Source organism: Mastomys coucha, unplaced genomic scaffold (assembly GCF_008632895.1).
Source record: "Mastomys coucha isolate ucsf_1 unplaced genomic scaffold, UCSF_Mcou_1 pScaffold23, whole genome shotgun sequence".
In the NCBI taxonomy this organism is placed as follows: domain Eukaryota; kingdom Metazoa; phylum Chordata; class Mammalia; order Rodentia; family Muridae; genus Mastomys; species Mastomys coucha.
Genome location: NW_022196906.1, coordinates 110,430,922 through 110,455,959, shown reverse-complemented (window position 1 = coordinate 110,455,959; position 25,038 = coordinate 110,430,922). Strand labels below are relative to the sequence as shown.

The window sequence follows — 25,038 nt, the reverse complement described above, 5'->3', positions numbered from 1 at the left end:
ATATATATATATATATATATATCCATGCCACAAGGGCCTTAAAGAATCCACATATGAGAGGACAAAGGGGTGGGGGCTATAGAAGCTTTGATGCCATCTGTGTAGACAGATTCCACACTGTGCTGCTCTGTGGGAAAGGGGACAACAGGATCATGTGGAGGAGGAGAACGTTCCAGAATCCCAGATGTGTGAGCAGCAGGTACAAAAAGACATCCGAGAGGTTGGCAGTAGACTGACTGGCTCGTGACTGAGTTATGTCCTCATTGCAATGAGAAGCTCTGGAAGGCTGTTAGGCAGATGAGCATAAAGTAAGGCACTCTTTGAGGGACAAAATAGAGGAGTATTGAGTGATGTTTGAGAGTCCTGTCTGAAACACATAGGTACAGAGAGTAAGTGTTCAGTAAACCTTTTAAAGCAGAAAATAGAGGACCAGAGAGCTAGCTCTGTGGCCAGGAACACATGGGGCTCTCACAGAGGACCTAGATTTGGTTCCCAGCACCCATATCAGATGCCTCACAACCACTTTGAACTCGAGCTCCAAAGCTTTCTATGCTCTCTTCTGTCATCTGTGAATACCTGCATGTGCATGTGCACATACAGAAAAGCAGGCAGACACACATTCAGATACATAAAAATAAAACGTATAAAGATGAATATTTTGTGGATAGCAATCATCTTTGTAAGAGACGGGTTAGAGCGGGATGTGGTGGATCCTTGCTATCCTATCACTTGTTAGGCCTAAGCAGGAGGACTCACAGAGTTTAAGGCCAGTCTGTTCTGCATAGTGAGATCCTAGCTCAGACACAGTGTTTCCTGTATGGTGCGTAATGGTATGCATCTGCAATCCCAGTACTCAGTGGGTGGGAGGGGGCTGAGACTGGAGGACCAGAAGTTCAAGGCTAGCTTCAGTTACTTAATGGTCCAATGGCCAGCTTTTGGTTACATAAGACCTCATTTCCAAAATCAATCCTCCAGAACAAGGATAATTTAGTATGATTTTGAGTATATAAATAAATACTTCTATATGTATGAGCTAAAGATTAAATCATATATATGTGTATATACATATATACACATATAAACATATATGTATATACACATACATATACATGTGTGTGTGTGTATTTGCCCTTCTGGGATATAACTTTATGATTGTGTCAGGCGCACACAGTTCTGAGCTCACAGTAACCAGGTTTGCAGCGCGGCCCCCACTCCTACATCCCGTTAAAGCCCTGTGGAGTAACCCCTCCTCCCGTAACTAAACTACCCCAGCCTGTGAGTCACCTCCTGTCTCTATGATTTTGCTTTTTCCACATTGTGATATGAGCAGGATGTGCGCGCTGTAGTGTCTTAGGCCTTTTTTCATTTAGCATAACTCCCTTAAGATCTACCCTGTTGGATTTAACACCGGTTGTGGCTGTCTCGCCTTGTTCATAGATTTCACATTCATGGGTTCCGCCAACTAATGTACAAAGTATTTGAAAAAAAAAATGCAACTACATACAGACATTTTCTTCTTGCCTTTATCCTCTAGAAGATAAGATCTAACTACTTATAGGAATTGTACTTGTCTTAAAGACTGTAAGTAATCTAGAGGTAACCTGTGGTAAACCAGGAGTGCGTACAGTATGAACACACTACACTGTCTTATGCAAGAGAACAGAGAATCTCTCTATTCAGGTATCCATGGCTGGGGAGGATCTGGAATCAACCCTTCATGGACAATAAGCATGGCTGTATCTTCTGTCTTGTTGCTTTGTGGTGTTCCACTGTATGGATGCACTGCTATATTTGGACAAATTTTAAATATATCTGGTTGTTACCAGTCTCAGGTGACTATGAGTAAAAGTTCTGCCCACATTTGCATTAAGGGTTTTATATAAACAAGTTTTCATTTCTCTTGCTTAGGAAGATCAGGGTCTTGGGTCACAGGGTATGTCGGTATCTAAGTTCATAAGAATCTCTAGCCTTTGTCCTAGACAATTGTAGCATTTCTCACTCCCTCTAGCAGGAGAATTCCACTTTCTCTGTATTCTTGTCAGAACTTACCTTTGTGTGTTTGTTTTCTGTCCTGGTAGGTGTGTACCTAGTATCCCTTTAAAAGCATCAGTCTTGGATAGAAGAGCCAGGAAGCAGGTGTAGGAAGAACATGTCGTAGAATGGATTAGTTGGTTTTGGTTTTGTTTTGCCTTTTTACACTTTTCTTTTTAATTCAAAGTATATGGCTGTAAAATCCTAGGTAGGGACTAGAAATATGGTTTAGCAGTGAAGAAAGCTCACCGCTCTTACAGTCTGGTTCCCAGCACACACTTTGGAAGACTTATAAAATCTGTAACTCCAGTCCCAGGAGATCCAATGCCCTCTTCTGGCCTCCACAGGCACTGCACTCACAAGTGTTCAGAACCACACCCACATATACACATAATGAAACAAAAAGAAATATATACTTTTAAAATTCTTAATTATCCCTAAGTAAAATAAGCTTAACTTAAATACATTTATAATAAAAACATGCAAGTCACTAACACTTGCTTTGAGCCGTTCACAACTTGAGTCTTGGCAACCTCAAATCTTAGGTTTTTCTCTATCCAGCAGAAGTACCTGTTAGAGAAACCTTTGTGAGTCTGTCTTCAAAGTGTCAGCGAATCCTGAGAATTAATTAATACTTTGTCTTGCTAATTAGAAAAGGAGTATCATGGCTGATCCTTGACATGCATTTAGCACAGTAAAACAGTCTTTGTGTTATCCCTGATTTTTTTTCCCCTATAGGTAGGAATGTGAGAGTATAGTCTTTCTCTAGTGACCTCATCTAATCTTTTCCATGGCTACTTTGGTCTTTCATGTAATTGGAGCTATGTGGAAGAAATGGTTTAAAATCCCACTGAAGTCTTAGGTCAGTAGACACCTGGTAGACACTAAGGCCTCTTGTGCCTGTTGATGGCTGTGCTGTTGGCTTTACTATCTAGGCATTTCTCTTTTGTGGAAGAGAAGGTTCTTCCCTCAGATTTGTGAGTTCCTAATTTCACCCAGTATTATTGTATAATTGTTCAGTGTGTGTTCCAGAAGGTCAAGGAAATTAAGTGCTACCCACAGTCTCTTGGAGCATGTCCCACAATCCTGTTACCTACCCCACTTCCTTGATCGAATCTAGAAAGTTCTTGTTCCAATTCACACTCAAGCCATCCTCTTTCTTCTCTTTCATGGAGAAAATATTATTCTCTGAAGGAAGCATGGACACTACCACAAAATCTCTAGAGCAGTGGTTCTCAGCCTATGTATGTATGTATCTCAGATATGTATCCCTTGCTGATGCTGGGACCCTTTAACACAGTTCCTCATGCTGTGGTGACCCCAACCATAAAATTACTTTCATTTGCTACTTCAAAACTGTAATTTTGCTACTGTTGTGAGTTGTAATGTAAATATCTGATATGCAGGATATCTGATATGCAACCCCTGTGAAAGGGTTGTTCAATCCTGAGAGGGGTCACAAACCAGCAAGTAGAGAACCACTGATCTAGACCCTTCAAGGATGAATTCTTATTTCCTGAACTGATGAGCTCAATGTGGGCTCTTAGTGGTCATCCTTACAAAGCCTGGTGTCTTTTTCTTTCGGAGAACTCTTTTGGAGGACTTTTTGTAGAGCACCACCATTTGTAAGGCTTGATACTGCTCTCTACCTGTTACTTACCAGCACTGTTGTGTCCACAGTTGATTTTGCAAGATGACCTAAAGTTGTCTGTATATTCACCTGATTTGTCACTCTTAGAGGAATCAGATATGTATGCCGTGTAGATGGCCCTGTAAACGGTTCTGTGGAGAAGCACTCATGGGGCACTCTCTTTCTTGGTGTGCTTGGCAGGGCTAGATTACAAGCCGGGGCTTGCAGCACCTTCATGAATCTTCTGTTGTTGTTTTCTGTTCACAGATTTTATTCCTCACCGTACAGTCTCGCAACCAACCGCATGATTCCACAGACATCTATCACGCCCTTCATTGCCGCCTCCCCTGTCTCCACATACCAGGTACGTCTGTTCACCTGCACCTCATGCAAGGTCTTCCTTGCCAGTAATGTGCTGAGAGTCCAAAAGTGCATGGTAGGATTTAAAAAAAAAATGGTGGCCTACACAGTAGTCGTACCAACATGATAATGTTCCTGTTAGGAATTAATGTAGGATTGGCTTCCCAGGGTTTCTTTGCATCCGTTCACTAAGTAATCAGATTTGGTACACTTTGCATCCTTTCTGCACTGCTCCTTCAATGCTGGGGAACGGTCCCGCCTGTGGTCTGCTGGTTTGGTTGTTCACATTCCATAAGGGTCTTCTCTAATAAGCATCTTTGTAGAGATCCCTCCCCATATTGTGTTCCAGGGTGGCCTACCTTGTCATCTCATTTTCTGCCACAGTTGTCTTGGTAAAAGTACCCCATTGGGTATTAAATGGGACCTCCCAGTGGGGAAGAGAATGAAATAGGGAAAACACATCTCTTCTGCCTGCTCTTTGACTCATTGCTTATTCTTAAGAAGATCAGACTTTAGGGTCCCACATGCTGAAATGTGGGGACATTTAAGACTCACTGTGTTTCCTAAACCAAGTGTTCTAGCCAGTAGTTCTGAGTTCAAAGGTGGATGGTAGTAGCCTCGCTTCCGCGAAACTTGCTCCTCAATCTTGCTCTGTGAGCTACCTACCAGCTACGTCAATCACCACTCCGTTCTCTTCACCTGCCCCTGCTCACCACTCTTCCAGTTCTCATCATAAAGTGCCTGTAAATGCCACATAAGGAGGGACTGGGAAAGTACACGTGTGTGCATCTGTGATTACTTTGTAGTATGCAAAATGGGTGTGGGTGGATGTTTCCAAGCGAGCAGGAAGCCAGTGTTACCTATTGCCACCAACCTGTGGCTTTCCCCAGCTCAGCCACTCTATATATTTTCCAGGATGTCCCATCTGTCAGAACATCAAAATTGAAGTTTATTCACATTTTCCCTTAGCCACCAAGTCCCCCAGAAGCACACCATTCCTTTATGACACTCAGACTCTTGAAATGAGATCACCACGCCGACTGGGTAGAGTTTGGTTTAAATCACATGAGGTGTTCCCAGAGTGGCTGACTTCTTAATTGCCTTCTCTTGGGACCCATGAGGCTGTGTGCAGGTGTGTTTCAGTTTCATTCTTCCTTCAGGCTTGTGTGTGTGTGTGTGTGTGTGTGTGTGTGTGTGTGTGTGTGCGCGCGCTCGCGTGTGGGTGTGTTGTCTTTTTTCTAATCTTGGCTCCTGCTGGAGCCAAGACCGCCCACTGAGCCACAGCATCGAATACTACAGAAAAGTGATTATCTTCTTTCAAAGATTACAGCCAATTTCCCATGTTGTTAATTCTTACTTTTCACCACTTAAAAACAAAACAAAACAAAGTAACTGAAGTGTAATGGTGAATTTTTGGAATGAAAATATAATATATCATAAAATAAAATCTCACTGGCTTTCTATGTGACAATCCACTCACACAAATTTTCTCATATGGCTGACATATGACACAATTTAGAAGAGCAGGTGACTATCCTACACATTTTTATGCACAGTACCAGTTGTCATGGGAGAGAATAATGTCCCAAACATGTTTAAGTTGGCCTCGACCTAAACCATTCCTCCACACTTTCTGTTCTGTTTCTTTCTGACACTAATTTTGCTGCTTGGCTAGTTCTAAGATGGGGTTCCCTGCGCATGTGAAGCTGCAATTGTTATAGAGGAGTCTTAGTAGCCAACCTCAGATTCTTTCAGTGTTTCCCTGGATGTCCTTGGGAGCTAACCTACAAATACTCTCTGGGGGCTCCTTAAGACTCTACTCTTCAACCCTGACTTCAAAATAAGGTTTGGGGTTCAGCCATGAGAGCCAGGGAAGTGGCTCAGTCAGCAAAATGCTTACAATCCCCCAAACCCACAGAAAAACAGGCACAATGGTATAGACTTGTAATCCCAGCTAGGGAGGTGGAGTCAAGCAGATTTGGGGCTCACTGGCCAGTCAGCTTGGCATATGGAGTCAAGCAGATTTGGGGCTCACTGGCCAGTCAGCTTGGCATATGGAGTCAAGCAGATTTGGGGCTCACTGGCCAGTCAGCTTGGCATATGGAGTCAAGCAGATTTGGGGCTCACTGGCCAGTCAGCTTGGCATACTTGTACTCTTGTACTTGCTGCATTCCAAGCTAGTGAGAAGGCCCTGTCAAAAAAAAAAAAAAGTGGGGGGGAGGAGAAAAAGAAAAAAATGAAAGAAAGAAAAACAAGATAAAATTTACATTATGAATGACACCTGATGCTGACTTGCAAGCATTCTTACAAATGCACACACACACAAACACACACATACACATACACACACACACACAGCCTGGCTTATGTGGGTATTGCAGCCAGTCACCTAGATGGGGAATTGCTAAATAATCAGGGCCACCTAGAGTTCCTGCCTCCACTAGTACAGCGCCACTGAGCACAAACACCGAGTTCCCTGTGTGATTGCCTTGTCCTAATGACTGCTGTTTGATGCGTAGGTCCAGAGCACGTCATGGACGCCACACCTGCCATACATTATGCAACCAACAGTAAGTGTTCTCAGTCACCTGAGGCTCGATGTTTCTATTCTCCAAGTACAAGCTTTTGGGATGCCTATGGCTCTGGGGTGGAGCTTTGCTCACAGACTAGAACTCTTTCAGACAGACACTTCCCTCCAGGAGCAGAGAAGCCACTGGAAAAGGCACAGAAGCACATGCCACAGGCAGTAAGAGATAGGAGTGGACACAGAGGCAGAAACAGATTGGTGTGCAAGCGAACTTCTACTTCAGAAAGAAACTCAGAACTCTTTACAATTAAACCTGACTTATGAAGAAAAGTTTTTATGGTCCCCACTCTCTTTGCTATGCTCTCCTTATTACTGATACAGTGCAATAGGCTCTGGGGACATTTTGGACCATCATGGCCAAGTGCAGTCTCAGTGAAATGCATTTGTAAAACCTACTGAGGAGAGACAATGCATGGGTAGATTCCATGTTAAAGGCCATTTGCCATTCTCTTCATTACTGAAAAAAAAAAAAAATGTCTTCCAAAACATCCCAAGTATTTTCTAGTTGCTGGATTTGTGGTTTCTTTCCTCAGGCCCCAGTGAGAAGAGGGGTATATTACAGAAAGACCCAGACTGCAACAAAGAATCCCTTTGATCTGTCTTTTATTGTGCAGTTTTCTAGCTCTATAGGAGAGGAAAGGAGGGAGGGAGTCATACACACACACACACACACACACACACACACACATACACACACACATACACATGCACAGAAGTGGCAGAGACAGACAGAAAGAGAGAGAATATTTCAACATACCACATCACTAGAGTATGAGAGCAAGGTCAGAACCCTAGACAGGGAATTGTGTTTGCTGCAGGTTCGCTGGCTTCCTTTTTGAGTACTTTGTCAGGGGCAGAAACTGTAAGTAACAGTAAAAACGTAAAAATGGCCATGATGAACATATTCTTCATTATAGAGTTTTAACCCTTTCAGATATCTCATTCATATAAAACAGACATAGCAAAGGCCCACAGATTAAAGGTACACACACATGCACACACACACACACACACACACATACACACACACATGCAAATTTACTAGACCAGAGAACATAGTTTTCAAATTGACAAGTTGCCTTTTTCATGTTTTAAGAAAAGAACATTCCATATTGCCTCTAACATTTCAATAGTTACTTCTTTAGTTCTTTTTATTTATATACTACAGTGTGTGTGTGCATGTGTGTGTGTGTCCCTCTAGTCCCTCGAGTTTCCCTTATTTATACATCTTAGGGCCTTTCTAAGTTCATCTTGCCTTTGTTCTATAAATTATGCCAATATGTCCAATACAGAGCAAAAACCCAGGCTTACTGTCCAAATCATAAGATAAAATTCAGTATGTTCTGCCAAAGCAATATATAGCCTAGTACAGACAGAGCCAGCAGAGGGAGAGCACAGATGCTTGGCAAGCTCCGGAGGGGAGACTGTCCAGCAGGAACCAACAGACTTCTAAAAAAAGGGTGCTCATCTACAGAGTAATAATGCTCATCATCTCTGAGGCAAGCACCATCACCTTGTGGCCAAAAGCAATGCATATCTGGAAAACTCTGGGTGTTTTTCCAGATGTCAAGCATGGATGAATCCTAGTTCTTCTTAAACTGTTAAAAGAGGGAGGTAAGAGAAGGAGGAGGAGAGACAGACAGAGAGAGAGAGAGAGAGAGAGACAGAGAGAGAGAGACAGAGAGACAGAGAGACAGAGAGACAGAGAGAGACAGAGACAGAGACAGAGAGACAGAGAGAGACAGAGAGAGGAAGAGAGGAAGAAATAGTGGGAGATTGTATAGATCTTTATTTCAACTGGAACTAGGGACCACAGCCAAAGCATTCTGATTCTTCCTCCTCCGTCCCAGCAGATCTTCATCTCTGTCTTAATGTGCGTGTCTTACTTAATAGCATGTCTTTCTTCATCAAATAGTAGGTGTGTGTATGTGTGTGTGTGTGTGTGTGTGTGTCTGTGTGTGTGTCTGTGTGTCTGTGTGTTAATGTGTCTTTGGATTTTGCTAGCTGTGGCTTCTGGTCAATGAGACCACATCACTTCCCACAAGTGAGCTATGCATCATGGTTGGGCTTGGTCTCTAAAAGCTAACATGTGAGGTCTATGGCTCCAGTGGTTTCCTGGACAAAGGATTGCCTCAGCCACCCACCACTTTGTTTTTTGAAAATGAGCTAAACAGTGTCATAGCAACACAGAGTGTGTGCCATCTGTCTTCCCCTAACATGCTTGCTGGTTGTCTATACTGTCTAAATATTACCAGCTAGCCTGAAGCCTTTACCAGGGTGAGAGCTAAACTGGTCTCTCTCCGTGATACTAAAATATAAATATAGTTTAGCCATGGAAGGCCAGAAGACAGACTAACTGGAGCTGGCAAGGCGGAGCAAGCTGATGACAGTTGTGTCAATTTTTGGCAGGGATGGTTGTGCTGGGAAGTCTTTCTAGCTTGCGGGGCATTGTACGGCAGATTAAACTCTCCTTACATGATCACTGTACTATCTAAAGAATTATGGATTTCCTTCACTAAATGAAGCACAGTACCAATGCTCAAAAGGATTTTTTGTCAAACTCAAATTCTCAACAAATGATTATTACTGAGTTGGAATAAGCAGATGTATAATTTTATTTTAAGTAGCATCATTTGTGGAAAATGGCTGTTTGCATAGAAGCAAACCTAAGGGCAGTAAGAGTCAACCTTCTCTAACACATTTAGGAGCTATTTAAATTCCTTGCCAGCAAGTGTGGTGCAAATACCTTTAGCCTTAAATAAGTAAAATTAATTATATCAATACTTAACTTAATTTTCTAATTAAACCATTTAACATCTAATTCTTAAAGATAATAGCTATTCGTATACTTTTCTTACTAAGCAGAGCTTGATTTACAAGCATGTTCACATAGTCAATACCCACATCTCAAATATCGAATTCCAATTTATTTTCAGTTTCTCTCATTATCTTGGTTAGTTTTGTATGTCAGTTTGACACAGTCTGGAATCAACTGAAAAAGAGTTTCAATAGAGTAATTGTCCATATTAGATTGGTGTGGTAGGTGTATGAGAGGAATTATCTTGATTGATGGAGGATGTCCACTATGGGTGATAACATTCCCTTGGTAGAAGGCCCCGGGCTGTAGAAGGAAACTAGCAGAACAAGAGGTGGAGCAAGTGAGAGAATTAAGGCAGAAAACAGTTCCTTCATAATTTCTATTCTGACTTCCTTCAACTCTGGACCATGACCCATGAGTGAAAGATAATAAAACAAACTTTTCCTCACTTAAATTGCCTTTCAGTCATGATGATAGTCATAGCATCAGAAAGACAAGCAGGACATACCTCCATCACGTATTCTGTCCCCATCTTTATACAGACTTGTGTCTGAGCCTCTTTGTAGTGGTGTTCCTTAGATTGTGCTTTTGTGCTGACTCCTAAGTGGAAACCAGATGTCTCATCCTGACCCAAAGTCCTTGAGGTTTGATTTAGAGGAAACCTGTGTTCTCAAAAAGGATATTAATTGAAAGCAGAACTGTGCTTCCTTGAAGGCATGAAGAATTAAAGTAGAACCCAGGCCCGGGACTGTTTTGCCTGAATGCATGAATGGTTAAGACAGAGTAGTGATGATCGGTCACTGAGAGCTGATTGTGGAGAAGGGTGGGTGTGTGCACTGAGAGGCTGGAGGGAAAAAGCGTGTGCTACCACCACATGCCTGACAAGAAGCAACTGGGGAGAGAAGGCATCCTTCTGGCAACTCGAGGGAGAGGGCCTGCCACTCACTCATAGATTAGAGAGATACAGTTAATCCTGATGGGGAGCTGCTGCATCAGGAAGAATTGTCAGCAGTGGAGTGAACATGGCTTGCCCACAATAGATCCGATCATAAAGATGAGGAGCAACATGTGTGTGCCTCGCTGGCTTTCTTCTTTGTTCTTTTGTGTTCGGTCAGAGATCCCATGTCATAAGATGGTACAATCTATATTCATGAGGGTTATCCCCCTCAATTATCCCTCCCAGAAAATACCCTCACCAATATACTCAGAGTGAGCTTCACACGTCTTAGTCATTTTCAAAACGAATTGAACAGACAATCCATGTGAATAATTATACTACCCTGCCAAGGTTTGCTGTTCTAGTTTGCTTGTCTTCAATCTTAATTATCTAAGCACAGTTCTTTTTTATTAACTTAGAACAAAAGATTCTGGGGAGGTGGGATGAATGTCTCCTATTGTGGGTCATAGCCAGTGTTCTGATGTTTGTACAAGGAAATAGTTCACAGTTCTCTGTAGCTAGACCTGGAGATCTCACTGGATCTTCTGGAGAATTGCCAGGCCCACATAGCGAAGATGACCACATCTATTTGGGCTGGTTGCTTATAAAACATACGAAACTCCAAGGTAAGGAAACTGTCGCACATTTGTCTCCTTTGTTGCCCATGAGAGCTGCTTTGTCAACACGCTCTGTGTCTCTGTGCCCCAGCACAGGGCTCCTGACTGTTCAATGAGCTCTCAGCCTTCCCTTCACAGGCTGCTGGGTTGCTCAACTCACCTGCTCTCTAAAGCAGCAGGCGCAATGGGAATGGCGCAGGAGCGCACACTGGACAGATCTGTATTTCAGTGTGTGTACATTTTGTTAACTCCAAGCAGAATCTCATTGCCTTCAGCTTCATGTAACTCCTTTGATTCTTAAGTCTCCTATTCTTCATACAATTAGTGTTATTCATTTCAAGGAGAAAGGTCACCTTTTCTTTCTACTTACTTACACTTTGGTTATCTAATTACAGTTGTGTAAAGTGTGAGATCCCTTTGTTGCAGCTTTGACAGTTCTGTCACCATGAGGGTTATATGGGGATTTTAATGGCGAGCAAACCCTATGTCTAGGACTAAAGGCCAAATGGCAGTTTCCCTTTGGCAATAGGGCTGTTTCAGCCAGAACACTGAATCCGAGTCTTCCTTGCCTGAAGATAGGTTGTGGCTACTCAGTTCCTAGGGGGGGTTTCTGACAGAATGTAGATTTGGAAAGAACATTGTGTTTGCATTCCGTGAGCACTATTTTGTACAACTTCTCTTTTATGCCAACCCCTGAACAGAACAAAATATCAAAACCTTCATGTTTTCATTACTCAAGTGTCAGAGTAAGATGTTTTGAGTATCTGCAGAAGTAACCTGGACATAAAAATACACATATTCATGTGAAATAGCTCCCAACCTAATAAGAACAACTGACTCATAGGCCACATGTTACTGCTTCTAGCAGGACAGAATCCACACGGGTGGGGGTAGACTATGGACTGCCATCTTCTCTCTTTTCCTTTTACTACTCCCCCAGAGTGAAGGAGCGCTTAAGAAGGCTCTTTCCACGATGGGTCACTTACTGTTCTGCTGCTGTTGGACAGAACTCTGACATTCTTTCTACAGTACTTGTTCAACCTTAGGTGACCTGGAAACAGCCATATGAGATCACCCTTCTACACCTCCAACCTTATGTAGAGTGTGAGACGATTTGTAGCTAGGCTTACTTCATGTACAGATTCTCTTCTTTAGAAGTGACCATTGTGTTTTGTGTAGTCAAAAAATGATCTTATAGTAGCCATAGTTTTGGTTGGGCTTTTTAAGTATAGATAAAGCCAAAGTAAAAGAATAAATAGAAAGAGATGGATGGACAAACAGTTGGTAAATATATACATAATAGATAGATGGATAGATAGATAGATAGATAGATAGATAGATAGATAGATAGATAGTAGATAGATAGCTGAGAGATGATAAATAGATAGTAGATAGATGATAAACAGATAGTAGATGGATGGTTGATAGATAGATAGACAGATAATAGATAGATAGATAGATAGATAGATAGATAGATAGATAGATGATAGACACAAACAGATATAAATAAATTAGAGATTATAGATGGACAGACATATAATAAATAGATAATAGAAAGATAGATGATAGACATATGATAAAGAAATAGATAGGCAGGCAGACAGACCATCAACAAAACATGATGAAATCCAGCTGTGGAAACTGCATGGGGATGCCCCTTTAAGGTAGACAGCTGGAGTCTAAGGCCAAACAGAGTCTTCCCCCATGTGGGGCGTCCAAATCAAAGAGCAAATGGCAGCAGACAAGCAAGGACGTCGTCATCAAAACTGGGTGTTCACAAATCAAAACTGGGTGCTCACAAATCAAAACTGGGTGCTCACAATACCTAGCAGAACCTGGGTGCTCACAATACCTAGCAGAAACTGGGTGCTCTCAATACCTAGCAGAAACTGGGTGCTCTCAATATCTAGCAGAAACTGGGTGCTCTCAATACCTAGCAGAAACTGGGTACTCACAATATCTAGCAGAAACTGGCTGGAGAAGCTGAGGTGGTCAGCAAGAGTTCCCGACTGAGCTTTCTCTCACTGCCTGCACACGGGCTTCTCTCACACTCTTCGAGCACTCTTACATCATGGGATAAACATAGTAAACTCTTGGAAATGGTTAACTCCCCTCTGTTCTCACAGACATGATGTTTTTACTCTGTGGCTGCTTTGCACTTCCTCCCTCCATGTTACAGAGTCAGGGGCTAGCCCCCACATCTTACAGAGTCAGGGGCTAGCCCCCACATCTTACAGAGTCAGGGGATCTCGGGCCGTACTTTTCTACAGCTCCTTTTAATTTTTTAATGAACTTAACATCAAAGACTTGATAATATCTGTGCATATCGTTACTCTGACTTCTGCGTTCCGCAGCCGGATGGGTTATTGAACGACAGTCACCCTGGCCGGAACCTCAGGCCCTAGGACCCATTTCCTCATCAGCGATCAGGTAGCTGTCCTTCTCTTTGTCTGCCTGAAATTTAATTCCCTTGATTTCTTCAATTAATTTTCTTATCTTGGTCTCGAGTTCATCTTTCACTGGGCGAGACCCACTTTGAAAACGCTCTCTAGTCTGGGAGGGCATAGACTTATGCATAACACGCTGCCTTCTGTAATGAGGTGCAACACGTTTAGTTCTGACAGAAAGTTGAGTCTTCTCAGCCACCATACCGACCGAGTCAGTAGAGGTTTGACTACTAACGGAGGAAGTTTGACTCTCTTCGCTGTCCGTAGAGCTGGAGTCCAGGGAATCCTGACCTATCTCGGTCGCCGTAGAATAAGAATCGGCCAGTGAGCTATCGTCTGTCAGTTCTGATGCCGTAAGGCTGATGTACCTAGCTGAATGCACTCCCTTTTGTTCGGTCTTTTTCTTCTCCCTTAAAATATCTAAGACCATTCCCCAAAGGCGAAGGGGAAATCTATCTACCTTGTTTTTCTCTAGAGCTTTTCCTACCTTTTTCTACGATTTCAAATCCATACGACTCATGTCTTCTACCCAAGGACAAAAGCCTTCCACCAACTCTGTTAGCTCTCTTAATGTGGAACTTCTAACCCTTACTCTTTTTGCCTCCAGCAGCTTTCTCACGTTCTGGGAAGCTGATTTAGAAATCTGAGCACCCATGTTTATGACCTACCGTCAAAAATTTCCCCTAGGCTTCTAAGGTATTGGACGAATACCTACGTTTTTGTCTAGCACTCCCTGTAGTCTCACACGGATTCCCAGTCAGCACTAACCAAATCTTACCGTGAGAACGACTACATCAATCCGGATCCACCTTTTCTTTAATAAACCAGAGCTCTGTATCTTGCGGTAGGGTCCCTCAAATTCTCTCGTGTTTGTGCCCCACGTTGGGCGCCATCTGAAGGCAACCGGCCTGCAGTTTCACTTCTTAACGTGGGTGATTCACGAACGGGGGAAGTCGAGATTCTGTGGAAATAAGCGGGTTAGAAGAGACAAGGAACGATGCCAAGTAGATGCTTATCAAGGTGTAATCTTTACTTAGTGAATCGGGATATTTATACCTGAGGCAAAACAGTCTTATGTCTTTTAGCATATAAGTAAGAACAGGGAAAAAACATATCAGTACATATCAGTCTGTAAACAAGCCCCTGGAAGTGAGGGCTCCAGGCAGGAAAGCGGATTAAAGGTTTAGTTCTTTGTGAATTCTGGGCTACCGGTTCTCTCTTTGATCCCTGGAGCTGTCTCCGGTCCCAAACACCTGATGGGCCGAGCCGGGCTGCTGCCTCAGGAGTCCAATTGAAGAATCCCGTTGAGCTCAGCGGGGACAGTACACTCTAAATACCTAGTAGAAACTGGGTGCTCACAATACCTAGCAGAAACTGGGTGCTCTCAATACCTAGCAGAAACTGGCTGGAGAAGCTGAGGTGGTCAGCAAAGTGTTCCCGACCGAGCTTTCTCTCACTGCCTGCACATGGGCTTCTCTCACACTCTTTGAGCACTCTTACATCATGGGATAAACATAGTAAACTCTGTTGGAAATGGTTAACTCTCCTCTGTTCTCACAGACATGATGTTTTTACTCTGTGGCTGCTTTGCACTTCCTCCCTCCATGTTACAGAGTCAGGGGCTAGCCCCCACATCTTACAGAGTCAGGGGCTAGCCCCCACATCTTACAGAGTCAGGGGCTAGCCCCCCGTGTACAGATTGGGGGCCTTGTCAGACACTCAGCAGAAACGTGCTTAGGTCTGAAATAGCACTGTGGGGCAAGCAATGCCCACCTCCAGAGCCAACTTCTCAGGAACTCATACAGCACATGATAGTTCACCAATCCATCACACCTTGTTAACAGTAGCATTCAACCAAGTCCATTTCTAATCATAGGAAAATGCATATGTCTTTATCATGCATTGTTTCAACTTGTTTGACTTTTTCCCACTAATAGAATTGTGTTAGTTTTTATAGCTATAACAAAATACATGATTTTGATAGGACAAAAGAGTGAGTGATTTACTTTGGCTCAATGACTTAGCCACTTTTTTTTTCTTGATGTGATGAGACACTGTGACCAAGTCAGATTATAAAAGAGAGAGTTTATTGGGAGCTTGCAGTTTCAGAGGGTTCGTGGTGGGGAGCATGGCAGACAGGAAGGCACACAGCTGCTTGACCAGCAACTGAGAGCTCCCATCTTAAGACACAACCACATGGTAGATCCAAAGCTAACTGGGAATAGCCTGGGTTTTTGAAACCTCAAAGCCTACCCCAGTGCCACACCTCTTCCAACAAGGCCACACCCTCAATCCACCCCAAATAGTTTTACATTGGAGAGCAAGCAATCAAATATATGGGCTTATGTGACACATTCTCATTCAGAACCTCAAATTCATAAATTCCCAAGCTTAAAGTCCAAAATAGGTAGCCATATCTGCTTAGCTCTCTGTCTCTCTTACCCTGGCAGATGGCATCAGAAGGCTCCCAAGATCCCTTCCACCTTGTTTAATCTATAGATTTAACAATCCATTTTTAGCTTCATTACAGTGTGCCCTCTTGTTCATTAACATTATGAGAAAACTATTATTAAGTGTTTTTGTCTTTAGTCAGCTGTATATGTTAGACTTAATCCAAAATCTTTTGAGAAAATGGTTTTATTACTTCCCCTTTTGCCAACTTAACTTTAATTACATATTTTATAACTGTGTAATTTTTAATTTATTTCTTGGACCAAAAACTCCATCATGAACTGCATTCGATTAGAATATAAACTTCTTTAAAACATATTTCTTCTACTTCTTTCCATTAGTATTCTATTCATTATTCTGACATCAGATTTAATTATTAGGATTAATAGGTGCTATGCCATTTTACATATCTTTGTTTTAGTAAAATTTCAATACCACAATTGTAAAGCCTTCATAATTATAATTTGAAACAATTGCTTGTTCCCTGATTTCTGGAAGAAAATTAAAATTGTATAGGAAGTGTGTGGTTTTGAGGGTTTAAAATAACTCACTGGAACATCATATTAATGTTTGGAAATAGATATGTATATTTTGTCAAACTCCATTTTGAAGAATAATTCAAGAATTCTATCTAATTCATAGAAAACTCAAATATGTAGCCCACTTACAGATTTGTGAACATATTACATGAACTTTACAAGCTATCTGATTTCCACATCATTAACAGTCATGAAAGCATCCTTATTTGAATGTATTGGGTCACAAAATGAAGAGATGAAGGCAGAAAGGGGTAATAAAGGAGAGAGAGATTAGAGATGATAGCAGGGACTATGATAAAAGTAAATTTCATGTATATACACACATACATACATGTATGCATACATATATGTACACATATATACACACATGCATGTGTATATACATGTATATAGGTATACATGCATATATAAATGCATGCATATATACACATGTATATGTACATATATACAACATACATAAATATATGCATATATACATATACATACATTATATGTGCATATATAGACATATGTACATACATACATGCATGCTATATACATATATATACATGCATATACATATATATCTGCATGTATACATCCATGTACACATGCATGTATACATACATATATATAAATACATATACAAATGAATATATATGCATATATACACACACATAAATCTGTTAAATAATAACTTAAAAGAGAATAATAGAGAGCTTAAAATAATGCTTAAACAAAAGCAGCTGGCAGTTGTAGATGAATATGTCATAATTTTAGAAAATATCATGGAGTTTTTTTAGGCTTGTCATTGTGATCAAATATGAGGAACATTTTCTCCAAGTTTTTCTTTCTCAGTCAGTGCTTCTCTTCCTGAGGTCCCAACTGTGATAACCAATCACTTTTCAGTTTACAAAATTCAAATGCTTAGGTTCAATGAAAAAGATTGATAGTTTAAAGTAATGGCACACCAGATAGATGTGGAATGTCCTCTTCATGTTCGAACCCGAGGAAAGAAACTCTTTATCTTCTTCTCAAGATGTACAGCCCCATCATAAGGAAAATGTACATGTGTTTAAGACGATTTCATTAGAATGTACAGTTGGAGAGTGCCCAATGTTTAAGTTATATGAGGAAGAATTGGGCAGCATCTTTGAGGTCATAGAAAAATTGAATGCGATCTGATGAGGTGGTATATTTGAGTGCTAAAAAATAAGGTGTGATAAGTAAAAATAATACATCAAAGTATGGGGTAAGGATCCTGAAGAATTTCACTGATTTTGACCTAGTCAGATGTCTGCTCTGGGATAAGGGAAGGATTTGGCCGGAGTCATGAATCCTGCTACTGTTTGACTGGAACTCATTTTGTCAATTTTCACAGGCTATGACACATCTAGTTACTACTTTTTGTGTACGGGTGTTTTGACTATGTGAATTTATATGTGCATGTGGTGCTCACAGGGACCAGTAGAGGGCAGAGGCCCACAGGCACAGAAGTTATACATAATTGTGAATGGCTATGTGGATGCTAGGGGCTGAACTCAAGTTCTTTGCAAGAGAAGCTGGTCCTCTTAAGTACCCACCCCTCTTTCCTGACCCTCTGACCTCATTTTTATTAGCTTGGAAATAGCAATGCTATTGCCTAGAATTTAGGTTCACTTCATTAAATAGTAACATGAATTATAAATTATTTCACTAGACAGTATGAAAACATTATAAATTCCAGTAGTAAATCAATCACAAGTAGGGAAAAATAACCTTTTGCATTAGGAAAATGTCATTATTTAAGGCTCCTGAATATATAATAATGCTATACCCATGAAGATGGGGGATTTTGTTGTTGTCGGTATCCTCCACCTTTCAAATATCTCCCCGAAGGCATCTTGGAGAGCACACTTCCTGATGTTTGAGGTTCTTTGCTTCAAAGTAGGAGAGCATGGGAAAGTTTTGAAATCTCAATTCCACTTTAGCCCTTTCTGACATAGTTCTCAGACCCATGCAAGCCTGCCAGTCCATACCTGTCATCCCGGCACTCAGGAGCACAAGCAACAAGACCCTGAGTACAAGACCAGCCTGTGCTGTAACAGCAAGCTCTCGTCTCACGATTCCAAGGGTTGTGGATGTGGCTCAGGGTAAAGCCCTTGCCTAGCACATAGAAAGCCCTGGATCTGCTCTGCAGAACCTTAGCATGAAGCTTGGTCCCAGACACTCAGTCTCTGTGGACATTGGACATAATTATTGAAACATTCCATCTTCAATACTGTGAAGATTGGTTATTGTTCTTGTGAGTATGCATCTGTCATTCTGTGCATTTCTATGTATTTTACTCTACTACATTTTTATATATAATTTTAGACACAGCACCTGACCAAAATTCCAGTCAACATGACCTCCTGCATGTCCTTAGAGTACTTAGAATGTCTTCATTATACCACCATCAACAAGCCAGAAAATGGCGACCCAGCTTGTTCCTTCTTAGAGTGTCAGCATTACTTCCTTAATAGTTAATGTTCAGTATGACTCGATACATGTGCTAACCAACCTCCTATGAAGGCTTCCTAATGTCCATGCCAGGCTCTCCAAATGACAACACGTTACTGATTGTATGGGGTGACACAATCATGTAGAGATGGAGCAAATCATTCATTTTACACACATTGCCATGACAACCTAGGCTACCAAAGGAGAGTCTAAAGGGCTGAGAGTGAGGGTTAGGGAGACTCTGAACATGTTCTCTCATAACCAAGTGCCTGTTATAGTGATCTTCAGCATTCATTAAATAGGTACTCATAAATGGGTTCAAGTTGTTAACCCTCATCTTTAGATGCACTGTTTTCATTGTCCTGCTTCTTGCAACATCATTGGAGTCCAACATTCCTGAAAAGGTTGGCCATGCTGTAGTAGCCTTGGAGAGCCTGGTACATTTGCTCAGGGACTCAGTCTTCAGGTCAGGATCTTCCTTAATGATGCTGATAGGTTGGCCAATTAGTATGTGCCAGAGAAGAGGCAGATGCGAATTAGTAAAAGTCCTCAGGTTCATAATATAATATGCTCATTGTTTTCCAGTAGCAGGTCTGTATTACTCATTGATTTCTGTGCTCTCTCATCTCTTCTGTCCCATGTACTGAGAATCTGGCAACGTTGGGAGATTTTAGGCATTCCATGCCCTTCATAGCCATGTATGAACATGATGCTCAAAGATGACAGAGGAGGAGGATAATTTCCCACCCAGCCTTGTCTGTCTCTTCCCATTCCTTTTCCTTCCAGAGGGTCTGAGAAGTTAGTAGATATGACCTCCAGAGGAAGCAGTTATCTTTGTTTACACAATAAGGATGAGTAACCGGTAGAAGAAAAGAAACAAGTTGAAAGAGTTTACATGGGTTGTTGTAGAACATGTTTAGATTTTTTTTGATTCATGTGGAGCCTAACTTTCTATTGACAAACTTCCATTAATTAATTAATTAACTAGTTAATTAATTAATTAGTTACTTAGTTAGTTACTTAGTTGGTTAGCAATAAGATGGGTTTGAATAGAAAAAGTGACATCTTTTCTTTCCAGACCCAAGGTGAACTAAGTAACTAAGACTTTGCCATCATGTCCCCTCAGCTTATGCATGTTCCTCTTTCATCCAGTCCAGGACACAGCTAGAGACACATTTTGACAGTTGCAGTAGTAGGTGGTCTAAAGCTGTGAGGTAATGGGCAACCACCCTCCTTCCCACAGCCCAGGAGGCAGAGCTAAAGTGTCATGTATTGGAATCTATCCAAGAGCCCACAGTAAGAACATGGCTCAAAAATAAAGAAGCAGAGACACAGAAAAAGAAACCAGGAAATTTAATTTCCCTCTAAACTAAGGAAAAGTGAACAGTGTTCATAATGGAGGAAATCTATTTGTTAATATTTAAAACATGGGTTGCTACAATGGGGCATTTACATTTTGTTATACATTTTCCTGAAACCAAAGTCAACATAGGAGAAATCAGAAAATGAGAGGTGGAAGCAAGAGGAAAGAAGAAAGGAAAGAAGAGAAGGAACAAAGGAAGAAAGTTTGTCCTCTGGAGAAAAGAAACACATCAAATGGCTCTGGAAGAGATTTGGGTTTACAGTACCACACTCTAGACTAGTGGTGTGTGACAGTGCAGACTCAGCTCTCAGCCCAATGCCCCAAACAATAGACACATCGCTGGGTTTGCTTTCCATCCCTGTGGAAATCAACTTACAGGAGAAAATAGTATGCCTCAGCTCACAGTCTCAGAGCACTCAGTCCAGGGCCTAGCGGGTATTGGTTCTGCACCTCTGTGGTGAGGTAGACATGGCAGGGAAAATGGGAATAGATGGTGATAGAGCCAAGTCAGCTCACCACAGGGCTGACAGAGACAAAGAAGAAGGGAGGGAGAGAAAAGGGGCATGGGTAAAATAACCTTCAAGAATGTAATGGCTGGCTTTAATTGTCATCTTAACACAATCTGGAATCACCTATGCAGATGGTCTCAGTGAAGGGTTGACTAAGTCAGGTTGGCATATGAGTCTGTCTGTGGGGTCTGTCTCAATTGATGTGGAATGACACAGACTAAAAGCAGGTGGCATGATCGCCTAGGCTTGGGTCCTGAACTGGATGAAAGAGGAATGTGCCTGTGTTAGCTCCTCTCCACTGTGAATGTGAGGTGACTTACTGATGCAAACACCTACTGTCTTGGCTTCCCCACATTGAGGAGTTGTCACTTTGAACCATGAGACAAAACAAGCTCCTTTCTTGGTTAGGCTTTTGATTGCTGTGAAGAGACACCATGACCAAGGCAACTCTTGTAAGAGAAAAAAATTCTGTGGGGCTGGCTTACAGTTCATTTGGTTCAGTCCATTATCATCATGCCATGGGAAGCATGGCAGCATCCAGGCAGACATGGTGCTGGAGAGGGAACTGAGAGTTCTGCATCTTGATCCAAAGGCAGCCAGGAAGTGGGTAGCTTCCACACTGTGCAGATCCTGAGCAGAGGAGACCTCAAAGCTTGCCTACACAGTAGCACACTTCCTCCAACAAGGCCATACCTCATAATGATACCAGTCTCCATGGCATTCAGATACATGGGTCTATAGGAGGCAAACCTATTCAAACTACTGTGCTCTTCCCCAGCCCCAGGTTGCTGTTGTCAGAGTATTTTATCACAGCAATACGAAATAAAAGTAAGACAACGAGCATGTTCCCAGCAGCCTCCACACGTGTCTTCATCTCTCAATATGCCACCACCTCAGGTTTGGTCTTTACTACAGGAGCCTCTGAGCAACTCTCTAGATAAAATCTATAATAAGTGTCTGTAAAGAAACATTTTCTTCTGTGGAAAAAGTCTCCAGGTAAATTATCTCTCCTGATTTACTGTGAGGTAAGAATAACAACAAATACAACTGACCTCATTCGTGTTCCCAGCTTCCTTAACCAAGACTCCATTACAGTCATGCCATCTGACAGAACATCCTGTGGCTCAAAGCTACCTTACCTCTTCTTAGAAGAAGCCAAGTGACACCAGACTTTTTTTTTCTAATGAAATTCCTTTGGTGCTTTCAGCCTCAAAAAGCAATTGTTGAGATCTTGCAATCACCAGTGTGCTTCGGATCCAAAATTTGCCTGTGCAAATTTCCCCTAAAATTCTGATGTCTGGGTAAAGACCAAGCAGCCATGATTACATCATGGCTCATGAAACATATGTCTTCCAGCCACACTAGCATCTGATGTGCTTGTCCAAATGACACAGGGCAAAGCAAAGCGTACTCCCTAGGAGCAAGCAGAAACAGTAAGACAGAATTGTTGGCTATGAAGCTGTAGGAGTGCTAGCGCATCTGCACAGATTGATGACACCACCTTGGCTTTAGCTGGTGTCAACCTATCCTGCCTGATAGTAATTACCCCAGGGTCAATCGACTCCAAAGCTGTACTTGAGAGAAATGACAGCGTGCTCGGGTTCCAGTGTGAAATGTCCTGTACAGGCACATGTTTTACACGCTAGTCTTCCAGGCTGAGGGGCTTCTTGGGAAGACAGTGGAACCTTCGGGGAGTTGGGCTCTGCTGGGAAACGTGGGTGACTACTGACAGGCCTGGATGTTTGATAGTCTCACGCCTGCATGCCCAGGCAATCCATGTACCCTGCTCTCCGGCCACCATGACTGCTTCACCAAGGTGGACCTGGTCCCTTCTTAAACTGTAGGTTAAACTAAGCCCTCCTTCCTCTCAGTTGCTTCCTGATAGGTGTTTGGTTACAGTGATGAGAAAAATAACCCATGTGGAACAATCTCATCCCATTAGTAGAGACAAGAAGGGACCTTTCTGCTGACTTGGTCCAGAAGAATGTGCATGAAATTGACTGACATCATACTGTTGACTTGATTTTTTAAGATGAGGATGATGGAGCTGGAGAAAGCACTCATGGTGAAGACCATAGGTTGCTCTTCCAGAAGATCTGAGTTTCATTTCTAACATTCAAAACATGTAGTTTACCTGTGATGTCGGCTCTAGAGGATCTGATGCCCTCTTTTGGCCACTATGTGTAATTGCACTCATGGGCATATAACCACACAGATTATCTCTCTATATATTTTTATATACATAACTATATAAATATATTAATATATATAATATATAATTAAAATGGAAAAATGTCTTCAAATAATAATGAGTGTTTGTTCCTTCTGTGTTACTTAAAAAAAGTGGAAGGGAATGGTGGGAGGAGGGTAAGACAGCTGAGAGTAGATGCTATGGAGGAATATGTATCCATAGTCAAGTTAGAAAGAGCAATGTGATGTCGTCTTCTCCTTCTTCTTCTTCTTCTTCTTCTTCTTCTTCTTCTTCTTCTTCTTCTTCTTCTTCTTCTTCTTCTTCTTCTTCTTCTTCTTTTTGAGACAGAGTTTCTCTGTATATCCCTGGCTGTCCTGGAACTCACTCTGTAGACCAGGCTGGCCTTGAACTCAGAAATCTGCCTGCCACCTCCTAAGTGCTGGAATTACAGGTGTGCGCCACCACCCAGCTTGAGCAATGCAGTTTCACAGCATAATTCTCACCTAGCACAGAGGAAAGGAGCATAGTGGTCAACTTGGCTCTAAATGAGAAGTTTACATTTCAGGCAGCTGCATGATTGCTTAGCCATTAAGAATGCTTGCTGATCTTAGGACCCAGGATCAGTTTCCAGCACTAGCATCAGGCAATCCTAAGGGTCTGTAACTCTAGTCCCAGAGGATCTCTGACACCTTCTTCTGTCCTCCGTGGGCAACTCTGTACATGCTCTCCCACACACAGACACACACACAGACACACACATAGACACACACAGACACACACACAGACACACACATAGACACACACAGACACACACACAGACACACACATAGATACACACATAGATACACACACATAGACACACACATAGACACACACACAGACACACACACACACATAGACACACACATAGACACACACAGACACACACACAGACACACACATAGACACACACAGACACACACACAGACACACACATAGATACACACATAGATACACACACATAGATACACACACAGACACACACATAGATACACACACAGACACACACAGACACACACATAGACACACACATAGATACACACACAGACACACACACAGACACACACAGACACACACACAGACACACACACAGAGAGGGGGGGGGAAGAGAGGTATACCTTTTAAAACACAACTCCTCTATTTAGAATAACTTTTATCCAGCAATAATTTTGAAGGGCTATTAATCAATGCGCATTATAACTAGTTCTGCATAACCACCTTTTATATTAAAAACCAATTATTTCTTATCAAGCCCTTCATCTTCTAAGTCTTGTATCTCTTAAATACTTTCAATCAATAATTTAAAAAATCATTTTGATGCCCGTTTTGTGTTGTATGCTATTTATAAACATCCTTAATAGTACATCTCAGGATAATCTCTTCAACTTTCTTAGATGCATGTATAGAATCTAGTTCAAAGGAAACTTTAGAAGATGTCAGATTAGAAGCAGCTCCATGTAACACCAGGATGGAGAAAACACAGAAGAACAAAAGATCAACTTGATACTGAAGAACGAAGGAGCATTAAGAGTCACCACAGAGGTCAGCGAATGACTGGAAGGATTAGAAATGCTACTAAGTGGCTAAAAAGGAACAACTCTATCAGGTTTTCCAGCCAATAACGGGGGAAACTGAAGAGCTTTGCTTGAAGGAAGCCAAATATCGCGGGCTTAAGAAGAGAAAGGAAATCAGTCCTCATCCTAGCCATAGGATGAGTGCACAGTTCCCTAAGACTTACATCCAGTATGGGGACCTGATGTGCTAGTCACCCCTGGTCTCTCCTGTGTGACAAACAAATCAGCACTGACAGGAGTCCACCTGAGCACTCCATGGCCGTATGCACACAGCATCTTGAGGGCAAGCTTGAGGTTGAGCTACTGAGGGAGGCTTAAAAACAAAGAACATTTATATGACTGTGAGCCTGAGAACAGCTAGTAATGGTCTGCAGCAGTCCTGGGTTGGGGAAGGGCTGGGCACACAAACAGCAGGCTGCAGAGGTGGAGGACTCAGCTGCCCAGCAGAGGTGGAGGACTCAGCTGCCCAGCAGAGGTGGAGGACT

The 25,038-nt window shown here is 42.0% G+C and overlaps 1 protein-coding gene across 14 annotated transcripts in view; it reads left to right on the top strand.

Moving 5' to 3' along the window:
- The window catches only part of Rbms3 (RNA binding motif single stranded interacting protein 3), a 1,349,634-nt gene that overhangs the window by 1,233,620 nt on the left and 90,976 nt on the right, over positions 1 to 25,038 (top strand). For 10 of the 14 annotated variants that reach the window (XM_031343074.1, XM_031343069.1, XM_031343070.1 and 7 more), the window contains 2 exons: positions 3,929 to 4,025; positions 6,541 to 6,591. In XM_031343074.1, coding sequence (XP_031198934.1) covers positions 3,929 to 4,025; positions 6,541 to 6,591 — 148 coding nt within the window. The remainder of the gene's footprint in view (positions 1 to 3,928; positions 4,026 to 6,540; positions 6,592 to 25,038) is intronic. The other 4 variants (XM_031343072.1, XM_031343079.1, XM_031343073.1 and 1 more) reach the window with 1 other exon arrangement.